Source organism: Martes martes (genome assembly GCF_963455335.1).
Source record: "Martes martes genome assembly, chromosome: 15".
Lineage (NCBI taxonomy): Eukaryota > Metazoa > Chordata > Mammalia > Carnivora > Mustelidae > Martes > Martes martes.
Window position 1 is genome coordinate 45,801,798 of NC_137903.1, and position 26,030 is coordinate 45,827,827.

General features: G+C 36.7%; 1 protein-coding gene across 1 annotated transcript in view; it reads left to right on the forward strand.

The window, feature by feature from the left end:
- Positions 1-26,030, forward strand: part of TDRD5 (tudor domain containing 5) — an 85,307-nt gene that overhangs the window by 7,347 nt on the left and 51,930 nt on the right. Inside the window, exons 5-6 of the mRNA XM_080825056.1 lie at positions 16,477-16,560; positions 19,239-19,295. Of these exons, the coding sequence (XP_080681182.1) occupies positions 16,477-16,560; positions 19,239-19,295 (141 nt within the window). The remainder of the gene's footprint in view (positions 1-16,476; positions 16,561-19,238; positions 19,296-26,030) is intronic.

Here is a 26,030-nt window from a genome sequence, read left to right on the forward strand (position 1 = left end):
TGCAATTGTTGGGTCATACAGTAGCTCTATTTTCAACTTTTTGAGGAACCTCCGTATTGTTTTCTAGAGTGGCTGCACCAGCTTGCATTCCCACCAGAAGTGTAAGAGGGTCCCCCTTTCCACACCCTTGCCAACATCTGTCGTTTCCTGACTTATTAATTTTAGCCATTTTGACTGGTGTGAGGTGGTATCTCATTGTGGTTTTGATTAGTATTTCCCTGATGCCAAGTGATATTGAGAAATTTTTCATGTCTCTTTTGGCCATTTGTGTGTCTTCTTTGGTGAAATGTCCATTTTTTAACTGGATTATTTATTTTTTGGGTGTTGAGTTTTGTTCTTTATAGATTTTGGATACTAGTCTTTCATTTGATAAAACATTTGCAAATATCTTCTCCCATTCTGTCAGTTGTCTTTTGGTTTTTTTGACTGTTTCCTTTGCAGGGCAAAAGTTTATCTTGATGCAGTTCCAATAGTTCATTTTTGTCCTTTTTTCCCTTGCCTTTGGAGACCTGTCTAGCCAGAAGTTGCTGTTGCTGAGGTCACAGAGATTGTTGCCTGTGTTCTTCTCTAGGCTTTTGATACATTACTGTCTCACATCGAGGCCTTTCATCCATTTTCAGACTATTTTTGTTTTTGGTGTAAGAAGATGGTTCAGTCTCATTCTTCTGCATGTGGCTGTCCAGTTTTCCCAACACCATTTGTTGAAGAGATGGTCTTTTTTCCATTGGACATTCTTTCCTACTTTGTTGAATATTAGTTGACCATAGAGTTGAGGGTCCATTTCTGTTTTCTATTCTGTTGCACTGATCTATGTTTCTGTTGTTGTGCCAGTACCATGCTGTCTTGATGATAACAGCTTTGTAATAGAGCTTGAAGTCTGGAATTATGATGCTACCAGCTTTGCTTTTCTTTTTCAACATTTCTTTGGCTATTTAGGGTCTTTTCTGGTTTCATACCAGTTTTAGGATTATTTGTTCCAGCTCTGTAAAAAAAGTTGATGGCAACTTTGATAGGGATTGTATCGAATGTATATATTGCTCTAGGTAGCATAGACATTTTCACAATATTTGTTCTTCCATTTCATAAGCATAGAACGCTTTCCCATTTGTTTGTGTCTTCCTCAATTTCTTTCATGAGTGTTCTATAGTTTTCCAAGTATAGATCCTTTGCCTCTTTGATTAGGTTTATTCCTAGGTTATCTTATGGTTTGGGTGCAATTGTAAATAGGATTGACTCCTTAATTTCTCTTCTGTCTCATTGTTAGTGCACAGAAATGCAACTGATTTCTGTGCATTGATTTTATATCCTGCCACTTTGCTAAATTCATATATGAGTTCTAGCAATTTTGGGGTGGAGTTTTTTTGATTTTCCATAGAGTATCAGGTCATCTGCAAAGAGTAAGAGTTTGACTTCTTCTCTGCCTATTCGCATATCTTTTATTTCTTCTTGTTGTCTTTGTGAGGCTAGGACTTCCAGTACTATGTTGAATAACAGTGGTGATAGTGGACATCCTTACCATGTTCCTGACCTTAGGGAATAAGCTCTCAGTTTTCTCCCATTGAGAATGATATTTGCTATGGGCTTTTTGTAGATGGCTTTTTGATATTGAGGTATGTTCCCTCTATCCTGATACTGTGGAGAGTTTTAATCAAGAAAGGATGCTATACTTTGTCAAATGCTTTTTCTGCATCTATTGAGAGGATCATATGGTTCTTGTCCTCTCTTTTATTAAAGTAGTATATCGCATTGATTGATTTGCAAATGTTGAACCACCCTTGCAGCGCAGGAATAAATTTCATTTAGTCCTGGCGAATAATCCTTTTAATATGCTGTTGGATCCTATTGGCTAGTATCTTGGTGAGAATTTTTGCATCCATGTTAATCAGGGATGGTGGTCCATAATTCTCCATTTTGGTGGGATCTTTGGCTGGTTTTGGGATCAAGGTCATGCTGGCCTCATAGAATTTGGAAGTTTTCCTTCCATTTCTAGATTTTGAAACAGCTTCAGAAGACTAGGTATTAATTCTTTAAATGTTTGGTAGAATTGCCTTGGGAAGCTATCTGGCCCTGGGCTCCTATCTGTTGGTAGGTTTTTGGTTACAGCTTCAATTTCCTTGCTAGGTATGGTTCTGTTCAGGTTTTCTATTTCTTCCTGGTTCAGTTTTGGTAGTTTATATGTTTCCAGGAATGCTTCCATTTCTTCCAGATTGTCTAATTTCTTGGCCTATAGTTGCTTATAATATGTTCTTATAATATTTTTGTATTTCTTTGGTGTTACTTGTGATATTTCTTCTTTCATTCGTGATTTCATTAATTTGGGTCCTTTCTCTTTTCTTTTTGATAAGTCTGGCTAGGGGTTTATCAGTCTTATTAATTCTTTCACAGAACCAGCTCCTAGTTTCCTTGATGGGTTCTACTGTTCTTTTGGTTTCTGTTTCATGGGTTTCTGGTCTAATGTTTATTAATTCTCTTCTCCTGCTGGGTTTAGGCTTTATTTGGTGTTCTTTTTCCAGCTCCTTTAGGTTACGTTGTGCATTTGAGACCTTTCTTGTGTCTTTGAGAAACAAAGTGGTCTTAGGACCACTTTGGCTTATCCCAAAGATTTTGAATGGTTGTATTTTCATTTGTTTCCATGAATTTTTAAAATTCTTAATTTCCTGGTTGACCAGTTCATTCTTTAGTAGGATGTTCTTTAACCTTCATGTGTTTGTTTTCCTTCCAAATTGGATCTTGTGATTGAGTTCCAGTTTCAAAGCATTGTGGTCTGAAAATATGCAGGGAATGATCCTAATCTTTTGGTACCACTTGAAACCTGATTTGTGACCCAATATGTGATCTGTTCTGGAGAATGTACCATGTGCACTTGAGAAGAATGTGTATTCTCTTGCTTTAGGTTAGAATGCTCTGAATGTATTTGTGAAGTCCATCTGGTCCAGTGTGTCATTCAAAGCCCTTCCTTCCTTGTTGATCTTCTGCTTTAATGATCCGTCCATTGCTGTGAGTGGGGTGTGAAAATCCTCTACTATTTTTGTATTATTGTCAATGCGTTTCTTTAATTTTGTTCTTAATTGGCTTATATATAATTGGCTGCTCCCATGTTAAGGGTATAAATATTTACAATTGTTAGATCTTCTTGTTGGATAGACCCTTTAATTATGATATAGTGTTCTTCTTCATCTCTTATTATAGTCTTTTGTTTAAAATCTAATTTGTCTGATATAAGGATTGCCAGCTTTCTTTTGATGTCCATTAGTATGATTAATTGTTCTCTACCTCTTCACTTTCAGTCTGGAGGTGTCTTTGGGTCTAAAATGAGTCTCTTGCACACAGCATATGGATGGGTCTTGCTTTTTTATCCAATCTGATACCCCGTGTCTTTTGATTGGAGCATTTAGCCCATTTACATTCAGAGTGACTATTGAAAGATAGTAATTTAGTGCCATTGTATTACCTGTTAAGTCACTGTTTCTGTATATTGTCTCTGTTATTTTCTCATCTAAGTTATTTTTGGGCTCTCTTTTCGCTTAAGGGATCCCCTTTGATATTTCTTGCAGGGCTGGTTTAGCGACCACAAATTCTTTTAGTTTCTCTTTATCCTGGGGGATTTTTATCTCTCCTTCTATGCTGAATGATAGCCTTGCTGGATAAAGTATTCTTGGCTACGTGTTTTTCTCATTTAGCACCCTGAATTTATCATGCTAATCCTTTCTGGCCTGCCTGGTCTCTGTGGCTAGGTCTGCTTTCAGCCTTACGTTTTTTCCTTTGTAGGTTACAGATCTTTTGTCCTGAGCTGCTGTCAGGACTTTCTCTTTGTCTCTGAGACTTGTAAGCTTCACTATTATATGTTGAGGTATTGACCTATTTTTATTGATTTTGAAAGAGATTCTCTCTGCCTTCAGGACTGAAAGCCTGTTTCCTTCCCCAGATTAGGGAAATTCTCAGCTATAATTTGCTCCAGTATACCTTTTGTCCCCCCTCCCCTTTCTCCTCTTCCTCTGGTACCCCAATTATTCTAATATTGTTTTGCTTTATAGTATCCCTTATCTCTCGAATTGTCCCCTCATGATCCAGTAGCTGTTTATCTCTCTTTTTCTCAGTTTCTTTACTCTCCATCGTTTTATCTTCTGTATCACCAGTTCTCTCTTCTGCCTCATTTATCCTAGCAGTTAGAGCCTCCATTTTTTATTGCATCTCACTAATAGCCTTTTTTATTTCAACTTGATTAAATTTTAGTTCTTTTATTTCTTCAGAAAGGGATTCCCTGTGTCTTCTCTGCTTTTTTCAAGCCCAGCTAGTATCTCTATAATTGTTATTCTGAATTTTAGGCCCAGCAGCTTATATCCATATTGGTTAATTCCTTGGCAGTTAATACTGCCATTTGTTTTCTTTTCTGGGGTGCGTTTTTCCATCTTGTCATTCTGTCTAGAGAAGAATAAATGAACAAGAGAATAAAATACAAATATAACAACCATCCCTATCAAAATATGTACTAAAAAATGAGAAGAGATCAGAATCCCCCCTCCCCCAAAAAAGAGAGAATATAATCCAACAGGTCGATTGAACAGAGCAGTATACTCAGTCCTGGGTGTATTTTGGTCTGTTAGAAGAATTTAGATCCCAAAATTATAAGGAAAGAGAAATATATAGATACATATAGGTATATATATCTATATATATATAGAATACAATGAAAGAAAACCAAAAATAAAGAATATATATATATAAATGTAAATGTAAAAACGAAAATTAAAAAAAGATTTAAAGAGCTCATAAAATAAGAAACTAATTGAAAAGGAAAAAAAATTGAAACCAAAGACTAAAGAATCATGAGAAGAGACCCCAAATCTACATACTATTTTATCCTAGTGCTGGAGTTTTGCAGTTAGGTGTGATCACAGATGTTCCTGCTGGTCTCCTGGGGTGGGGGCTGTTGCACTGATTCTCAGGTGTCTTTGACCTCAGGCACTGCCCTTGCTAGGGGGCCAGGTTCAGTGTAGCTGCTTCACATTGCTCTACATGACTTTTGTTTCTGAAGGCTTTCTGCCCCACTTTGGGGATGGAAATGAAAATGGAAATGGTGATGCCCTGATCTCCAGCCCCTGGAGCTGAAAGTTTGTGCCTCCAGTCTTTAGTGCACCCTCAGGGAAAAGGAGTCAGTCACTCTTGTCTTCCTGGTTTCTGTCCGTACTCTGTGTTCACCCAGACTGTGACCAAGTGTTCTTATCTCAGGCATGTGACCCTGTGTCGAGTCTCCAAACTTAACAGGCTCCTGCCATGTACACCATGACTGCTCCTCCCATGGAAGCGATGAGGTTTCGCTGTGGTTCTACCTCTTGCTGGGCCCCTGCTTGGAGAGCCGTCGCCCTGCTGTGCCCCCATTTATGGTTTATGGCAACATCGAACTGCAAGCCCACTCCTGGACTCAGTGATAGCAGCTGGCTTCCCTGCTCTGATGCTTGGGAACTCTGTTGCACTCAGGCATGCCTGATCTTTGTGTGACTCCAGGGATCTTGAGACCACACTGTCCCACCTAGGATTCTGCCCATTCAGCCACCTGAGCACCTTTCAGGCAGGGACGTCCCTCACTGGAGCAGATTGCTTGAAGTTCCAATTTTGTGCTCTGCGGCTATATCACTTTCTGGTAGCTGGCTCCCTCCCTCCAGGGTTTATCTTCTGATATATCTCCTTGGATTCACTTCTCCACACCTCCTACCTTGCAAAAAGGGTCACTTTTCTATTAATTGCAGCAATTCTTTCCTTAGATCTCTAGTTGAGTTTGCAGGTGTTCAGAATGATTTGATAGCTAGCTAGCTGAATTCTAGGAACCAGATGAAATTAGGGTCCCCTAATCCCCCACCATCTTCCTTCTCAGTCCAGACAAGATGGCAGCTTAAATCGAGTTCAGAATAAGCCCATGGAAATTAAATTCAAGATATAAAAGTGCCTTACCTGTATAAGTTAAAAAAAACTAGCTTTAGTAAAAATTTACGTACAGTAAAATTTACCCATTTAAAATGGTACAGTTTGAGTTTTGACAGTATAGCCAGTCATGTAATCACCATCAAAATTAAGAAACCATTTCCATCATTTTTAAAAAGTTTAATTATAGTGCTTTGTAATTGACCTCTTTTCCCAGCTATAGCCACAGATATAAAAACCACTGCTTTCTATGAGTTTTACTTTTCAAGAGTTTCACCTAAATGGAATTAAGTAGTGTCTGGCCTTTGCGTCTAGCTTCTTAGCATGATGCTTTTTTTTTTTTTTTTTTTAGCATGATGCTTTTGTTACTTTTTTTGATTGCATATCATTTCACTTTATTTATATACTTCAGCTTGTTATCTACCCCCATTAGATGATATTTGGGTTGTTTCCTTTTTGGGATATTTATATATAAAGCTACTATGAACATTTGCATATACTTGTATGACTGTGGACTTCAGTTCTCTTGGGTAAATACCTAGGAGTAGGATTGTTGGGTCATTCAGTAAGTGTATGTTTCACTTCATAAGAAGTTGCCAAACTGTTTTCTAAAGTGGCTCTATGATTTTACACTCCCGTGAGCTACATAAGAGAGTTCTAGTTGCATTGTTGTTAACATTTGGTATTGTTAATTTAAAAAATACTAGTCATCTGAATGGATGTGTGGTGATACTTCATTATGGTTTTAATTGGAATTCCTCTAACGATGGATAATGTTGGGCATCTTTTCATATGCACATTTTCTTTTGTACATCTTCTTTAAAGTGTGTCTTCACATCCTTTTCTCATTCTTAAAAATTGAGATTTGTGTTGAGTTGGAAGAATTATATATGAATGTGTAAAAGTCCTTTACCAGAAACGTGTTTTACAAATGCTTTCTTCTGGTCTGTGCTTACATCATTTCCTTAGTTCTTCTTAAGTTTATTTTCCATCTCAAGTTAATTTTTTTTTTAAGATTTTATTCATTTATTTGACAGAGAGAGAGAGATCATAAGTAGGCAGAGAGGCAGGCAGAGAGAGAGGGGGAAGCAGGCTCCCTGCTGAGCAGAGAGCCTGATGTGGGGCTCCATCCCAGGACCCTGAGATGATGACCTGAGCTGAAGGCAGAGGCTTAACCACTGAGCCACCCAGGCGCCCCTCAAGTTAATTTTTATATAAGGTACCAATATGGATGAAAATTTTTTTGCAATGGATAACTAATTCCTCTAGCACTATTTTTTGTAAAATATTGTTTTCCTCACTGAACTACCTTATTACTTTGGCACCTCTATCAAATCTACTGACCTCTTGTATGTGTAGGTTTTAGGATTCTTTATTCTGTCCATTGATTTACATGTTCTTTTGCCAATACCACACTATCTTGATTACTCTAGTTTTGTAACATCTTGAAATTACATAGTTAAGTCCTAAATTGTTTTTGCTACTCTAGGTTCTTTGCATTTTCAGATAAACTTAATTTTATATAAACAAGCTTATTAATTTCCACCAAAAATAAATATTGCCTCTTGTGATTTTCATTAGAATTACATTGGGTCTGTAAATAAGTTTGGGGAGAATTCACATCTTAACAGTATTGATCCATGAGCATAGTATGTTTTTCCATTTGGCTCTTTAAGTTTTTAGTACTCTTTTATAGTTTAAGTACCCAAGGCTTGCATATATTTTGTTAAATTTTACCCCTGCATTTTTCATATTTTTGATACCATAAAGGATATTTTCAATTTACTTTCTAGTTAATTGTTGCAAGTATATAGAAAATTAATTGGACTTTTTTGTATATTGACCTTGAATCTTGTGACCTTGAATCAAGGTACTTGATAAACTCATTTCTGTAGTTCAGATCATTCTAGTAGCTCTTTTATAGAGTTGGGATTTAAAAAAAAAGATTTATGTATTAGCGCGAGAGAGAGGGGGACAGGGAGAGAGAGGGGGAGGAGGAGCGGGGTATAGGAAGAGGGAGAGGGAAAGAAATCCTCAAGCCGACTCTTGACCCTGAGTGTGGAACCCGATGTGATTGGGGGGGAGGTGGTTGATCCCAGGACCCTGAGCTCATGATCTGAGCCAAATCAAGAGTCAGACGCTTCACCGACTGAGCCACTGTGGTGCCCCAGAATTGGGATTCTCTGCATAGATCATTATATTACCTCGGAGTAGACATTTTTACTTCCTTTTCAATCTATATGCCTTTTTCTTTCTTCTTAGGCTCTCTGATATAATAATGCATAGAAGTGGTAAGAGTGGAAATTCTTGGCTTTTTCCTGACTGTAGGGGAAAAACATTCAGTTTTTCATCGTTAACTATGGTTTTAACTGTACCATTTTTATAAATGCCATAAACCAGGTTGAGGAAATTCCTTTCTGTTACTAGATTCTGAGATTTTCCCCATGGATGTATGTAGGAATGTTCTCCATCCATTAAGATGATTATAGGATGTGATACTGTGATTTATTATATAAAAAATACATTTTTTTCTCTTTTCTGGCCCAGAGCTCCTAAAACCTTGCAATTTTTAAAGCAATGAAAGCTATAAAGGTGTCTTTTATTGTTAATGACGTGACTTTTGGAAAACACCTAAGAATGGGGGCTGGTTGCCAGTTTGAGCCAACAATGTGACTAGAGGGTTAGAACTTTTTTAGTTCTACCTCCAACCTCCTGAGAGTAGAAAGGGGCTGGAGATTGAATTCATTCACCAGAGGCCAGTGAGTCAATCAATTATATTGTTGGAACAAAGCCTCCATAAAAAATCCTAATGTGTTGGATTTGGAGAGTTTCCAGGCTAATGAACAGTAGAGATCTGGGGGGAGAGTGACGTGCCTGGTGACGGTGTGGAGCTCTGTGCCTCTTCCTTCATACCTGACTGTATGTATCTCCATCTGTTTCTGAGTTATATCTTTAAAAAGAATTTTTATTGATTTAAAAGAAAATTGAGATATCACTGACATTAGTTTCAGATATTCAGCATGATGCTTTGGTATGTTTGTAATATGAAATGATCATAGTAGGTCTACTTAACATCCATCATCACACATATTTACAAATTGTTTTTTCTTATGATGAGAACTTTTAAGATCTAGTCTCTTAGAAATTTTCAATTATACAATATAGTGGTATTAACACTGTGTTAACTATTATATGTTACATAATTATATAATGTATATTATTATGTAATATCTATTATTCTATATTATTATTACATACAGTATTAAATATAGTTGCCATGCTATACATTACATCCCCAGGACTTTTTTTTAAGATTAAAAAAAAAAATTGATCTGACGGAGAGTGTACACAAACAGGGGTAGTGGCAGAAGCAGAGGGAGAGGGAGAAGCAGGCTTCCCGCTGAGCAGAGAGCTTGATGCAGGACTTGATTCCAGGACCCTGGGATCATGACCTGAGCCGAAGGCAGAGGCTTAGTCAGCTGAGCCACCCAGAGCATCCCCTCCCAGGACTTTTTATTACTGGAAATTTGTACCTCTTGACTTTCTCCACTTATTTCACCCATTCCTATACTCCTGCACCTGGATACCATCAATATGTTCTTATTTCTATGAGCTCAAGTTTGTTTTTTTGTTTTGTTTTTTAGATTCTACATGTAAGTGAGATCATTCAGTGGTTGTCTTTCTCTGACTTATTTCCCTTAGCTTAATGCCCTCAGGGTCCATCCATGTAGTCACAAATGGCAGGATTTCTTTGCTGAATAATATTCCTGTGTGTGTGTGTGTGTATGTATGTGTGTGTAAGTGTATGTATGTGTGTGTATACTGTACTCACCCTCAGACCTCATCACAAAAAACATCACACTGGGGTTTAGGGCTTCAACATACACATTTTAGGAAACACAGTTCAGTCAGTATAGTACTAACAAAGCAAAACTCAAAATGATTGAGTCCAAATAAATTAACTGTGTAAAGCTCAACAATGAAGGATTAGTTTGCTTTGTTTTTTCCAGTGTTTGAAGTTCTTCTGTCTTCCAAATTTATTGTACTGACTAAAAATTCCAGAAAAAATATTAATGATAGTACATATTTCTTTTTCAAAGACTTTAAACTCCATAAAATGGGGTTCTGCCTGTAACCATCAGAACCAGGCACTGTTTACTGCACTGTTCAGGACCTTTGCTCCTGGCATGGCCCCAAGGAGAGGGTGAGAGGGAAGCACAGACACTTTTTCTCTAACTGTTTTCCTTTAAGTTTCATGCAGCTCCAAGAATTCCTCCTATATGCAGTCTAGTAACCACATTTCACTGCCAGTTGAAGTTTTTGCCATGGGAGCTGTTTGAATCTTGTTCCAAAGTGTGGGTTCTAATTCCTAAACTATGAACTTTAATTTGCTAGCAGGACAGGCTCCATGTAATTATCAGATCCTACATAATCTTATTTGTAAATGTACAACTTGCCATTTCTTCAGAATTATAGATCTAACAGTTTGCTATGTGGTCCTACTCAGAATTCTAAAGTATATATATTAGTGTAGAAAAAGAACACTAACACACTTAAATTATAAATTTACAGACTTTTTTATAATCTGTATTTTATGTTTTCCACAGTGAACATATACTGTTTTGTAGTAAGAAAAACATATTATTAACAAGAAGAAAGATAAATTTCTCCTTTGTAAAATGAGTATTAGTATTTGTTCATCTTTTACCTCAAAGAGGAACAACCAGGCGTGGTCTTTGGTATAACACCCTTTGCCCATTGCCATGCTTTTTTTCACAAAGCAAATGGTTAGAACAATTTAAACTCTGTTTTGCAAGATAGGAATAATCTTTTTACCACATTCTGTTACATTTCCTTTTTACTGGCTGAGAGGAAGTTTACATGGAGAATGACAATGTGAGTGGATGAGCATGGATTAGCTATATTTTCTAGAAATGAAGCCTCAGATGCTCTGTCTGCGTGTAGTCCCAGATCACAGCTAACCATAGTGTTCCTTTGCTTCCATTGATAGGTCATTGCCTGTGAGAATGTTTGGTCAAGGAGCAGGGATCTGGCATTTCTGGGTTCTCTAGCTTTCATACCATCTGGAGTGCCCCCATGCTACTCTGCTCCCATTTTACACATTAGAAAACTTCATTGTAACATACAGCGTGAGGTTTAAAAGTAGGTAAACATGGAGTTACAAAAGAAGCTCTGGTCTTAAATGAATGAAAAATCAGGGCTGGGTGTTAGTTTGCACTGAACTTTTAATTTGCGACCAAGTTGATCATTTTTATGTGAATTAGGTGGTGTGGTTGGTGTTGCATGTAAGAAAAGATGCTTTTTTATTTTCCTTGATGACCTGGCCCAGCTGTCTTTTTAAGAGTATCGTGGACAAGCAAGCAACTGGGTATATTAAATAGTTACTGTCAGCGGGAGCTGTTTGTTGGGTTCATTAATGCAGTTTTGGAAGTTGTGTTCCCTGTTCAACTAAAAGGAGCTGTTCCCTATCTGTTTTCTTGTGAGTTTGGATGAAATTTTTAGTATGGCAAGTCACATTCCATGCTGTCTGGTTTCTTGTCAGATGAGGTACCTAACAAGTATTTCAGCAGTTGAAGACTTTGCTTCTTTGTGTCTCTGTGCCAGTTTTGTGATCTTGATCAGAAGTGTATTTATGTTTTACCATATGGCTGAAGGGCTGCAGTACATTCCTCTAAGATGTCATTTCTGTTCCTTTCTGCTTTTAGCTTCGTGCCTCTTCTTTCCAAAATGCTCCCACCCTCATGTTTCCAAATATCACCCAGGTGTCTGTTTTTAAAAGTTTTTCTTATTACAAAGTAATAAAGATTGATTGTAGAAGATTTGAAACACAGGAAAGCACAGAAGAAAATAAAAATCACCTATACTTTTATCACTCAGAAAAGTTGACTTTTTCTTTGAAAATTTTTATTTAAATTCTGGTGAACATGCAGTAGCATATTAGTTTCGGGGGGTACAGTGTAGTGGTTTGGCACTTTGTATGTCACCCGGCGCTTGTCACTGGTTTACACCTTCATGTCCATCACCTGTTTTCCCCATCCCCCCATTCCTTCCCCTCTGGTGACCATCAATTTGTTCTCTACAGTTAAGTGTGTTTCTTGGTTTTTCTCTCTCTCTTTTTCGCCCCCCTTTGCTCGTTGGTTTTGTTTCTTAAATTCCACATAGGACTAAAATCATATATTTGTCTTTCTGACGGACTGATTTTGAAAGGCATACATGCACCCTAGTGTTTATAGCAGTATTAGCTACAATAGCCAAACTATGGAAACAGCCCACGCATCCATCAACTGATAGTGGATAAAGAAGATATTGTGTATATATACACAATGTAATATTACTCAACCATAGAAAAGAAGGAAATCTTGCCATTTACAATGACGTAGATGGAGCTAAAGAGTATTATGCTAAGCGGCTCACTCTTTCTTTCTTTCTTTTTCCTTTTAAATAAAATTAGAATCATTCTGGTCCAGGTTTGTGACCTTTTTTTTTTTTAGTCCTAACTGTAAGTTGTGAACATCCCACATTATTAAGTATTGTAATGCAGCATAATTTTTATTGGTAGTAGGATGCACAGTAATTTAACTTGTAACCTTGATTAGGCATTAAGCCTGTTTCTGGTGTTTGTTATTAAAAATAACCTTGTGATGAAAATCATTACTTTACAGGATAAGTTTCTGGAGCAGCAATCATTGCATCAAAAGAATTGTATTTTTAGGGGCGCCTGGGTGGCTCAGTGGGTTAAGCCTCTGCCTTCGGCTCAGGTCATGATCTCAGGGTCCTGGGATTGAGTCCCTCATTGGGCTCTCTGCTCGGCGGAGAGCCTACTTCCTCCTCTCTCTCTCTGCTTGCCTCTCTGCCCAATTGTGATCTCTGTCTGTCAAATAAATAAATAAAATCTTTAAAAAAAAATTGTATTTTTATGTGGTTAGGTTGTCCTCCATAAAAGTTGTTTCAGTTAACACTTAGATAAGGTGTGTATGGAGTGTGCTTTTTTCTTTGTACCTTTGCTAGTACCCAGCATAGATGACCTCTCCGTCCCCACCAACCCATTCTATTAGATCTCCCATTGCTTTCCTAATGCTTTTAAGGATATTATCCTTTCATGACACTCTGTGAGTCTTTTCATGATATTTATCATAATTGCATTTATATATTTATGATTATTTCATGTTTGTCTCCTCATACTAGACCACCAGGTTCCAGAACGGCAGTGACCATTTCTAATTTATTTACCCTGTATATCCACTGTGGAACACATAGTATGTGTTCAGAACATTTTTGTTGAATGAATAAGTGGGCATTATTGTAAAAATAATTTTCCACTTTGATAGACAAGTAACTATGTCTGACTAATGTCTGTTTATTAGCAGTTAAGCTTCATGCTTTTATTGCTTGATGTTACTATTTATCAATTGCCTATTCATGTTTTTGTCCATTTTTTTGAGGAGTACCATTTTCTGATTCAAAGTTCTTCTGTCTCTAATCCTAGAGACTCCTATTTGAATATGGTATTTTTTCTCCTGTCACTTTCCATCTTTATTTATGCCCCTGTAATATAATTTTGTTTGACTGATTTATTATCCATTCTTTGTATTTGCTAGGTAGGCATCTGAGACTGAAATATTATTGAAATCAGTGTTGCCTCAGATTATTTCCTTGTGTCCTTCACTGATTACCTTCCTCTCTCACTGCCCTTTCCCCTCATTATAACTTCTACCCTCCAATTATAGATATCCCCAAGATTAGCTACACTTTAAGAAATCTTCCCTATCCCATTCAGCTTAAAGTCATCTTAATTTAGTGATCTAGCTTGAGGCAAAAACCTTTTTTTTTTTCTTCTTGAGAAGCATTCTGTTCCTAGCTAAGAACCTATCATTTTGACATCTTAAGCCCAGGCCTGGGACTGTTTTCTTTAAAGGGCCACATGGTAAATATTTGAGGCTTGAGGTCCAAATGGTCTCTTTTGTAAACACTCTACTCTGCCCTTGTAGTGTGAAACACAATCATGTAGATAATGTGTAAATGAGTGAGTGTGGCATCTTCCAGTAAGATTTTATTTATGAATACTGAAATTTGAATGCCATATAATTTTCATGTGTCATATTCATTTTATGTTTTTCCCCCTACTACTTAAAAATATTGAGACTATTCCAAGCTTACGGGCAGTACAAACACAGATGACAAAGGCCAGGTTTGGCCCCTGGGCTGTCCTTTCCTGACCCTGTCCCAAGCCACGCTCCAGAGAGAAAAATCACATTTGTAATTTTCATCCCATCATTTACCTCTCAGTTTCCTGAACTTTTGGAATTTGTTAAAAACCAGCAAAAACCTACTTCTGTGTTCCAGGGTCCTTTAGCTTTCCTCCTAAAACTTGCAGTCTTTGAGGCAGTTTCCCTGGGCCTCTTATTATTCATCCTTATCGAATCAGCAGTTCCCTTGCCTGCACTGGAATCTTTCCTAATTTCTAAAGATTCCACTTTCCACCTTTATGATGTCCCTCGTCTTAGTGACCCGTGAAGACTCCTTTCTAGAGAGTTGCAGTGGGTTCCCTGTTGGTTGTCCACCCCTCTTATATCATTTTCTGCTGACAGATTAAAATTCTGATTATGTCTCTCCCTTGCTGAAAATCTCAAGGTTATTATTATTATTATTATTTTTTTAATATATAACCAAGTAAAACTCCTTCGTTTGGAGGTATTCTGTAGTCCTTCCTTCTCTGCTCTTCAGTATTATCTCCCATTACTTCCTTAGTGCCTTCAGGCGAGTAATTTTTTTCCCCTTTTCTCCTGTGCTCATGAAGTTCCTTATGGCTTCCTTGCCGTCTCTACCACCCTTCAAGGCCCTTCAGAAAGGAGGCTTTCCTTGTACTTATAACCTCATGTGATGATAGATCCCTCTGCATTTCTGTCCCTCTTCAGTGATGCTCTGAGGCGGCCTTAGGTTATAGCAGTTTATTCTTTTATCTCCTTTCCCTACTTAATTTTAAGTGGCTTGAGAGGAGTGACACTGATGTGTCCTTTTTGTTTTGGTCTCTTGCAACACCTAGCACAGTAATAATACAAGAAGTTGTTATACTGACTCTTCTCATCGGGGGAGCATGTCGGGATATGAGGAATCCGTTCCCTTTAGATTTTCTTAGCTGTTCCCTGGGAGAGCTTTGGCGAGTTCTCTGATGGCAGATACAGAAGAAGCATGAAGAACATAAGCCCAGGGCTGAGGCTTTTTGTGAAAGCTAGTGATATAATCCTAAGAATCTAGTCTCCCCCCCATCCCCTTTTCCTGTTAACCTTACAAGATATTGAAACTGTCTTCATTTTCCAGATGAAGAAACTGAGACCTGAGAGGTTATACAATTTGTAAGTAATGACAGGCCAAGTGACAACAAGAAGAAAGATGAAAAAATAGAAAGTTTAGAAGGAAAAAATATTAATAATGATTCTATGTGGTAGGATTTTAGGGTAGTGTGTTTTTCGTTATAACTTTGTGTCTTTTCTAGCATCTATTTTTCCCGCTTACTTTAAACATAAATTTAAACATACATACTTTAAATATGTATGTTTAAACATTACTATCTTTAAACATACATTGTGACTCTTACTGCTTTAAATCATCCCATTTCAGATGTTGTGGTTTTACTGGGAGAAATGCGAATCCACGGTCTTTGATTCACTTAGGTCTCCCCTGCCACGGCTATTTGCCGGGTGGGGCTGTCTTCATAGGCGCCATGCTTCCCTGACTGTTACTGCCTGTGCTTCTGGCTTATTTTTCCAGATAGTCCTGTATATCATCATCTACCTTATTGGGGCCTCTGTACCTTTGGCTTGTCTCAACGAACATCCTTAGACCCCTGTGGTCTTAGCTCATGCCTCTCCTGTCTTTACTCCCTGCCAATCGCATTTGGATAGTCCTCCATCATTTCCTCACCTTATTTTTCTGCTTTCTCAACTGCCTGAACTGTCTCCCCTTTCCCTCCGACTCTAAGGACTGGGCCTTGCTACTGAACTCAGAATACTGAAGCCATCAGATAGTCACTCCACCTTCTGACCCGCGTTCTGTATCCCGCCTGGTTCTTCTCTTCTTTCCTGTTAGAATAGAAGAGCTTTTCCTTCCTGCCTTGGCTCACATTCTTTCCTGCCTCCCAGGACCTTCTGCCTTTCAGTCCCTTTCTTGCATTTGGCATTCACTAGGCATGTGTTTAACAAACACCGAACTTTTATAAACAGAAAAAAATGAGTAACAAAAATCCTTTCTGGGTAAGAGTAGGATATTGAGTAGGAGTTTGAAAAATGGAATACTCTAGAATCTGATTGTTTCAGAGAATGTTAATTACCCTGGAAACTTGCAGAGTGTTTAGTTTTATAGATTTCATCTACTCTAAATATATTTTATATGGTATGAAATGTAACAATGCCTCTTAAGAATTTACCCATTTGATTGAAAGACATTTCCTGTGGTAGGTGTTTCCTTTTACATATTGTTCAGATTTATCTTTGATCTTTTTCTTTTTGGATTATAACTTGAACTTTTTTTTTTTCATAGCTGGAGAACACATTCAAATCAGTTATTGCACAGATTGGACCTGGAGGGACTATCAATCCAGAACTAAAACATAAGATACGATTTGTAAGTATTTTCTGTTTCTGGGAAATGAATAGGAATAATCAATTACACATTTAGATCTCATTTGTGGTTGAATTTTCTTTGCCTGTGAGTATTTATTTTATACTTAATATCTGATCTTTTTAAATGTATTGCAAATGGAATGGCTATTCCTTTAAGATCAGAAAAAAATTACTCCTAATAATTTTTTTTTTAAAGATTTTATTTATTTATTTCACAGACAGAGATCACGAGTAGGCAGAGAGGCAGGCAGAGAGAGAGGGAGAAGCAGGCTCCCTGCCGAGTAGAGAGCATGATGCGGGGCTCGATCCCAGGACCCTGGGATCATGACCTGAGCTGAAGGCAGAGGCTTTAACCCACTGAGCCACCCCGGCACCCCACTCCTAATAATTTTTTAATGTTCTCGAAATTATTTAGCAAATGGAATTCCTCCATAAATGCTGTCTTCCTTTTTTTCTTCCTCTTACCCCATAAATCATTGTTAGCAAACAGTTCAAGATATTTCCAGTATCAGTTTCATATATATGGATGTCGAATATTATTCTAAACATTATATGGCATTCCACTCTGCCAGTGCACTGTCTTTCATTTATGAGATCTGGGATTGATTATGTTGCGGTTGTTTCTAGTTTTGGCTATTAAAAAAATGTTACAGTTAATGTCCTTGAACATGTGTCTGGAAGCAGACTTGTCAAAGGCATTGAATAATTTAGTTTTGGTCATTAATACTTAATCGTTCTCTAAAAGATCTGAACAGATTTGTATTCCCATTGATGATGAAATGTTACTATCCAATAATGTTTAATTTATACCTCTTGATTTTTATATTGAGCATCTTTTCATATGCTTAGTAGCCATTTGTATTTATTTTTTAAGATTTTATTTATTTACTTGAGAGAGAGAGTGAGAGAGAGAGCACGAGAAGGGAGAGGGTGAGAGGGAGAAGCAGACTCCTTGCTTCACCTAAGAAATATAAATGGAGGGGTGCCTGGGTGGCTCAGTTGGTTAAGCGACTGCCTTCTGCTCAGGTCATGATCCTGGAGTCCCAGCAGGGAGCCCCATGCAGGACTCGATCCTGGGACTCCAGGATCATGACCTGAGCAGAAGGCAGTCGCTTAACCAACTGAGCCACCCAGGCACCCCTCCATTTATATTTCTTAGGTGAATTACCTGTTCATGTCTTTGGCCTAATTTGTTGTTTTTCCTTTTTAATTTGTAAAGCTCTTTGGCTGTTAATGTATCAGGCTAAAGGGTATGTACACTTAAAATTTGGTGGGAGCTATTCTTATCTGAACGATCAGAGTGCCATTACGACTCTTACTCCTTTATATTATTCCATTTCAGATGTTGTGGTTTTACTGGGAGAAATGCAAAAACCCTATTTTTTCATTCAAACCCTATTTTTTTGTTTGGACATTTGGCCATGTACCCAATGATTATTTATTTAAGGATGTTCAATATGATTTTTTTTATAGTAACAAAAAATTAAAAGTTAAACATTCGTTGGTAAAGGATTGGTTAAATTAATTACCCAAACTAGACAGTATCATGAGGCTTATAAGAAAGTTTATGTATATCTCCGTTAATTTACATGGCAGTATCTTCTTGACATATTAAAACAGATTTTATGAATAGCATGTTTAGTATTGTCCTTTCATGTAAAATCATGTATAATGTGTGTGTCTACATGAAGAGGTTCTTAAAGGATGATTTATGAAAAGCAGCAACAACTATCTCTGGTCATAGTATTTTGGAATCATTTTTATATTTTTCTGAAGCTTGATTTAGACTTTTTAATGAAACATGTAATATTTGGAAAAATCTGGACAACACAAAGCTTTTTGTACTTTGTTGAGATAGAGTAATTTAGGAATTTTTCCTAAAAGATAGTTGGACAAGTGTGCAATATGCAAATATGAAAATAATTATATTTGTGACAATAAAACGCAGGACACAGCCATAAATAGAGGATCAAGTAAGCAAATTTAGGTATATCAAATAATCTGAAAACTCTATAGCTAGTAAACGTGTTGATCCATATTTACTGACATGGAGAGTTGCTTATGGTATGATAATAAAACTTCTTATAGAAATGGTGACTTTATTTTTATATTAAATACAGGTATTTTTATGTGCATATGGGCAACAATAACTATGATAACTTTTTCTTTGCTTAACTGAATTTTTCAAAGTTTTCTATAGTATTCATTTTATTTCTTTTCTACCATTTAAAATGTTTGAGAGATGCCTGGCTGACTCACTCAGTAGAGCATGTGACTCTCGATCTCGGGGTTGTGAGTTCGAGCCCCACACTAGGTGTTATGATTACTTAAAAATAAAATAATTTAAAATGCTTGAAATTATGCTGTAGAATATTTACTTTATGTGAGCTAAAGCTAACTATGTTTTCTAAAGAATTGTAGGAATTTCTGGAGAGCTATGGCGTTGCAGTACTGTGCAAGAATGATTTCTCAACTCTGGAAATGTTGGAAGCCTTTTTTTTTTGTTATATCCTTTTTTAAAAACTGATTTTAAAAAAATTGCGACTTTTAATTCATTCACTCACTAATCTTATTTTTTTTATCTTTGTTACTATTTAAGTTTATAGTGTTTTTATTTTGATATTTTGTTAGCCAGAATCCTAATAATGTCTATTTATATTGTATTGTATTTTCTATTAGGTGGTATCCAAGTTTCCGGAGGGTTTGCTTATTTCTAAACTGCTCAGAGAGTTTGAGGTGAGTATTTTATTTTTCATCAACCATGTTTATTTTTTTATTTCTTAGGTTTCTTTGATGTGTAGAAATTTTGTGTCTACTCCTTGGCTCCTCCAGGTCTATGCTGTGATACTTCAACATTTTGTTTTGCATTTTGGTATCATTTTCTTTACTAAAAGAGTTAAGAATATGGTCCTTTATAAGTACCTCATTATACATAGGATATCTTTACCATTTAATGTTATGATATTATTAGAATAGAAGTTAATTTATTTTTAAGGTCTGGCAATGCCAGGTGTCAGTGGGGATGTGGAAAAACAGAATATGTCATCCATTTCTTGTGAGACAAAACCCCTTTAGAGTTTTGACAGTATCAAAGTTGAAGATAAGCACCCCCAGTGATCCAGCATTTCCACTTCTACATACATACTATAGAGAAACTCTTAACGTGTGTGCGCGTGGAGACCTGCCTAAGGCACGTGCATCTGGTAGCAGAGAGAAAAACTGGAAACAGATTAAATGACTATCAATAGGAAAATGGATAAATAGAGACTGACATTTATGTGATGGAATAATACCTTGTAGATAAAATAAACTAGGTTTATTCTGCAACATGGATCATCATCTGTTTAGTGAAAAAATCAAGTTGCAGAATGGTAATTTAGACCCTGCCACATAGCCAGTTTAAAAAAATGGTAAGATCTGGGTACGTACTAGCTCTGTGCTGGGCTCTCTTCTTAATGCTTTTCATATTGTAGTTCATTTGATTTTTCACAACAGACTGAAGCACAAGAAGTAACTTGCCTAAGGGGCAGGTAGTAACAGGTAGAGTCAGGATTTGAACCCAGGTTTTGAATCCTGAATCTTAACTTCTGTGCCATGGAAACTGTCATATATATAAACAGATATGAACAGATTTTGTGAGATACTACAGCATAATGGTTAAATACATTAGCCTCTATGTGCTGGTTTATAAATGATATCTAAAGTCAGGATAACTAACTTAGAGAATTTTGCCAAGTTTTAATGACTTAAAAATGAAATACTTAGAACAGTGCCTTCCACGTAGTAATTGTTCAATAAATATTAACTCTTAGAAGAAAGAAAAGATTGAAAAGATAGGCATCATCCCTTGGATAGATGGAGAAGACTTAAGTTCCCATTGTTCTAAAAATATGAATCTTTTTGTGCCACAAAGTTTTAGACTTAAAACAAAGGGTCTTGGTGACGAACCAGCAAATTAACTTACCTTATAATGAAATTTCAGAATAAAGTCTGTAAGAGAATATGACTTATCACAAAATTTATGGGTAAAATCAGTCTCCTATGCCAGAGTCACAACTGAAAGTGAAGAGTTTTATACCACAGTCAAATGTAGCTTGTAATAACAGTTCAAGGTGTTAAGCTTGCAAGTCAGCAATCTTGGAGAAGTTAAAACCTTTTAATGTTATAGCGAAGCTCTTTGCTTTTCTTAGTAAACAGGCAGAAATTCAGCTTCATGATTAGAAGTATACAGTAAGTATAGATTTATTTTAACTTTTGTTCTAACTTATAAAAACATTTGCTTAACCCTTTATTTATCCAGTGTGATAAAAAAGCTACCTGTTTGATTTTCCCTCTTGAACTACCTGTTTGGTAGTCTGTGTTCAAAATGGCTTGTTCAGTTGCTAATTGAAGGGAAAATATTGTAGTGGCAGCATAGTTTTTGGCTTTTCCTGAGGCTCCACATAAAGACAGAGAAACTAGATAGCAAAACTAAAAATCCACTGATAATATCTACAACAAAATTGGGTAATATATTTTCTAAGAACAGCTGTGTGAAGAGTAATTACCAGCAGCTATAAGGTCTTCATGTTACCAGTGTCTGTGTCAGGAGAAAATAGAAGGAAGTAAGGGAGCCGATTTCTGATGGATCTGGGAATAAAAAATTACAAAGTAACTGTAAGATAATTCACTAGACAGTATAGCAAGCCATTTTGAAAACAGCAGCTGAAACTGGATAATTCTTTGCTATATCTAATAGCAGAGAGTGTTTCATGGTAAGGCTTGAGTCAGGCTGGAGCATTGTAGCCTCTGTGAATTCTTGAAGTGGACAGGCCAAAGTTCCCTTCCAGATAGGACCAGGCATGAGAGAAAAATTGAGCAAGATAGGGACCATAGGAAAAGAAGGTCCAGATGTAAGGCTTAAAAGAAGAGAGCCAGGATATTAAAAAACAGATTTTATATTTATATTTATATTTATATTTATATATATATATATATTAAATATATATATATATATATATTAAATTTGAGTGTCGTTGACCATGTTACAATAGTTTGAAGTGTACTTCATGGCAATTCAACAAGTTTAAATATGATGCTATTCTCACTACTATTGTAGCTGCCATCTGTCACCATACAACACTATTACAGTGTCACTGACTATATTCCTTATGCTATGCCTTTATTCCTGTGACTTACTCATTCTATAACTGGAAGCCTGCATCTCCCACTCCCTTTGACCAGTTGCCCATCCTCCCCATCCACTGCCTTCTGGCAACCATCAGTTCTCTGTGTTTACAGGTTTGATTCTGCTTTTTTTTTTGTACTTTTTTTTTTTTTTTAAATATTCCACATATGAGTGAAGTCGTGTGGTATTTGTCTTTCTCAATCTGACTTATTTCACTTAGCATTGTACCCTCTAGGCCCATCCATGTTGTTGCAGATGGCAAGATCCTCTCCTTTTCTATGGCTGTGTAATACTCCTGTGTGTGTACCACATCTTCCTTATCCATTCATCTACTGATGGACTGTTGGGTTGCTTCCATTATTTTGGGTGTTGTAAATAATATTGCAAGAAACATAGGGGTACATAGATTAATGTTTTCATTTTCTTTGGGTAAATCCCTAATAGTAAAATTATGGATCACATGGTATTTTTATTTTTAATTTTTTGAGGAACTTTTGTGGCCGTATTAAGGTACTATATTTCTTAACAATATATGAAAATAGTAGAAGGAGGTCTGAAGCAGAAAAGCAGTCCAGAATGTTATACAAATTATGAAAATGAATTTCACCTAAAATATGCAACAGAAGAGGATCAGAACCAAACATCTTCACTGTGTTAAGAAAAAAAGAGAATAAGGTGAAGAGTAATTTATCTATAGATAGTGAAAGCATGTCAGAAATGCCCTTAATACACATCAAAACTGAAGCCTACTTTTTTAAAAAGATACGTTAAGAAAGTTGTTCTTTCATGAACAACATAAATCCGAAGTATATGAATTTGGAAATAAGGTGATAATAGACTGGGCAGAATTAGAAAGAAAAGAAAAAATCATTTCCAAAATGAAGACTAAACCACAAAGATGATAAGAGCAAAAAATACAACAGATAATGCCCTCAGGAAAAAAAAAACAGGTAAATATGAGGAACATTTTGAAAATTAAGAGGAAATGAAGGAGGCACTGGGGATCTAGGCATAAAAAGTGTAAGGTTTTTGAAATCTAGTGAGAAACTCAGGCATGCAAATAAATTAAGATGATATGTATGAGTAGCTTATATTGGAACAATCTTGAAGATAAGTATTATAAATTCTGGACAAAGTTTTAAAAAACCACTGTCTGAAGGTACTAAATCAATATCTAAAAGTAGGCAGAGGTGCGCCTGGGTGGCTCAGTGGGTTAAAGCCTCTGCCTTCGGCTCAGGCCGTGATCTCAGGATCCTGGGATTGAGCCCTACCTCAGGCTCTCTGCTTGGCAGGGAGCCTGCTTCCCTCTTCTCCCTGCCTGTCTCTCTGCCTACTTGTGATCTCTGTCTGTCAAATAAATAAATAAAATCTTTAAAAAAAATAATAAAGTAAAAGTAAAAGTAGGCAGAAACTGGACAGGATTCACCATCTGGAAGAGGGAATGACACCTTTTTATTTGCCTAGATTTTGGCCTGATGGCAGGCCTCATCCAATGTTTGGAATTTTGGATTTGGACGAAAACCAGAAGTATATACTGGCTTGAAGAACCAGAGGACAGTGTTTAGAGCTATGTAAGCAGCTGAAAAATGAAGGGAGAAATTTTATGATAGTGAGAGCTACAGAGGAGGAACAACAAATTCTGCACATAAATTCTGCCCAAATCTCTGGTTGATAGTTGAACTATTATGCATGGTTACAGCAGGGTCAAAGTAGCCTAGTAAGGCTAAAAGAACTAACTATATTTCAGCTGTTGACCATCACAGAGAGGCAGAATTTAAGTTCGGCCAAATTCATGGCCTGCTAAAACAAAGCAAAAAGCAGTTGGCTTAAAAGGAATATGAACAATTCCAGAGTCCTTTTGGTATATCATTCATCATGTCCAGGATACAAACCAATTTACTAAATCAGAAACAAAATATAATTAAGAAACAAAATATCATTAGTGAAGAGAAAAAGTAATCAATGGAAATATTGGTGATGCAGATGTTGAAGTTAGAAAAAGGGTTTTAAAGAGCTTTTATAGTCCTGTTAAGGGATATAAAGAAATATGTGTTCATACTGGATGAACAGATAACATGTCTTACTGGAGAAAAACTATTAAAAAAATGATTTTCTAAAAGTAAAAAAAAAAAAAAAATTCACTGCAGTATCTTAACAAATTGCAAGTGGCAGAAGAAAGCACTGGTGAACTTCAAGACAGATAGAAATAGAAATGGTTCAATCTGAAGAATAGAGAAAATAAATGAAAGATTTAAAAAAGTAGAGTCTGAGGGGCGCCTGGGTGGCTCAGGGGGTTAAGGCCTCAGGTCATGATCCCAGGGTCCTGGGATCGAGCCCCGCATCGGGCTCCCTGCTCAGTGGGGACCCTGCCTCCTCCTCTCTCTCTGCCCATTTGTGATCTCTGTCTGTCAAATAAATAAATAAATAAAATCTTTTAAATAAACAGAGTCTGAGAGACTGGTGGGACAATATCAGGTGGTCTAACATAGATATAATTGGTGACAAATGAAAGAAAGGAGAGAAAATAGGAAAATATTTGAAGAAATAATGGCTGAAAATATTTCAAATTTTTGTGAAAGAAGTTTACAGATTTAAGAAGCCCAGATAACTTTACACAGTGAATATAAAGAAAACTTCACACAGGTACATCATAGTCAAACTGCAGAAAACCAGAGATAATTAAAAAATTCTGAAAGCACCCAGAGAAAAATGATTTTCAGAGAAAATCCTGAAAGCAGTGAAATGTATACAAAGGAATAATGACACAAATGATGGCTGACTTCTTATTAGAAACAATAAAGACTAAAAGCAAGTGGAGGGACATCTTTAAAGTGCTCATAGGAAAAATAATGTTAGGCCAAAATTTTATACCTATTGATAGTAGTGTTCAAGAATGAAAGTAAAATAAAGACATTTCCAAATAATCAAAAATTGCAAATTAATAGTAAGCAGCCCTGCACTATAAGAAATTCTAAAGAACATTCTTCAGGCTGAACAAAATGATGCTAGATTGCACTTAAATCTGCAGGGAGAATTGAAGAGCACGGGAAATGGTAAGTGGTCTTTTACATATAAGACTTTTCTTTCATCACTTAAATATATGACTGCTTTAAGCAAAAATTATAACATTGTGTAACTGGGTTTATAGCATGTAGATGATGTGGATGTAATGCCCATGAAAACCAGAGCATAATTGGAGTACATCGAGCTATGAGGTTCTTTATATTTTAATGTGAGGTAGTACAGTAATATCGAAAAATTAAGGGTGTAAAAAATAGCCATAAAAATGCAGAGTTGCAGCTATAAAAACAGTAGATAAGTTAAAATGGAATTATACAAAGATACTCAGTGAACCCAAAGGAAGATGGGGTTTATTGTTCAGCTGTCTTGCTGGAAAGACAACAATGGAACAAAGTTTGAGAGGAACGGAATACAGATGGAATCAGAAGAAATTAAATAGAAAAATGTTGGGGCATCTGGGTGGCTTAGTCAGTTATGCATCTAACTCTTGATTTTAGCTCAGTTTGTTTTGAGAGATTAAGAGTCACTTATGGTTTGTCTCCCTCCCGATCCCATCTTGTTTCATTTTTTTCCTTCCCTACCCCCCAAGCCCCCCATGTTGCATCTCCACTTCCTCATATCAGGGAAATCATATGATAGTCGTCTTTCTCTGATTGACTGATTTCACTAAGCATGATACCCTCTAGTTCCATCCACGTCGTCACAAATGGCAAGATTTCATTTCTTTTGATGGCTGCATAGTATTCCATTTTGTATATATACCACATCATCTTTATCCATTCATCTGTTGATGGACATCTAGGTTCTTTCCATAGTTTGGCTTGTAGACATTGCTGCTATAAACATTCGGGTGCACGTGCCCCTTCGGATCACTATATTTGTATCTTTAGGGTAAATACCCAGTAGTGCAATTGCTGGGTCATAGGGTAGTTCTATTTTCAACTTTTTGAGGAACCTCCATGCTGTTTTCCAGAGTGGTTGCACCAGCTTGCATTCCCACCAGCAGTGTAGGAGGGTTCCCCTTTCTCCACATCCTCACCAGCATCTGTCATTTCCTGACTTGTTAATTTTAGCCATTCTGACTGGTGTGAGGTGGTATCTCATTGTGGTTTCGATTTGTATTTCCCTGATGCTGAGTGATGTGGAGCACTTTTTCATGTGTCGGTTGGCCATCTGGATGTCTTCTTTGCAGAAATGTCTGTTCATGTCCTCTGCCCATTTTTGATTAGATTATTTGTTCTTTGGGTGTTGAGTTTGCTAAGTTCTTTATAGATTTTGGACAC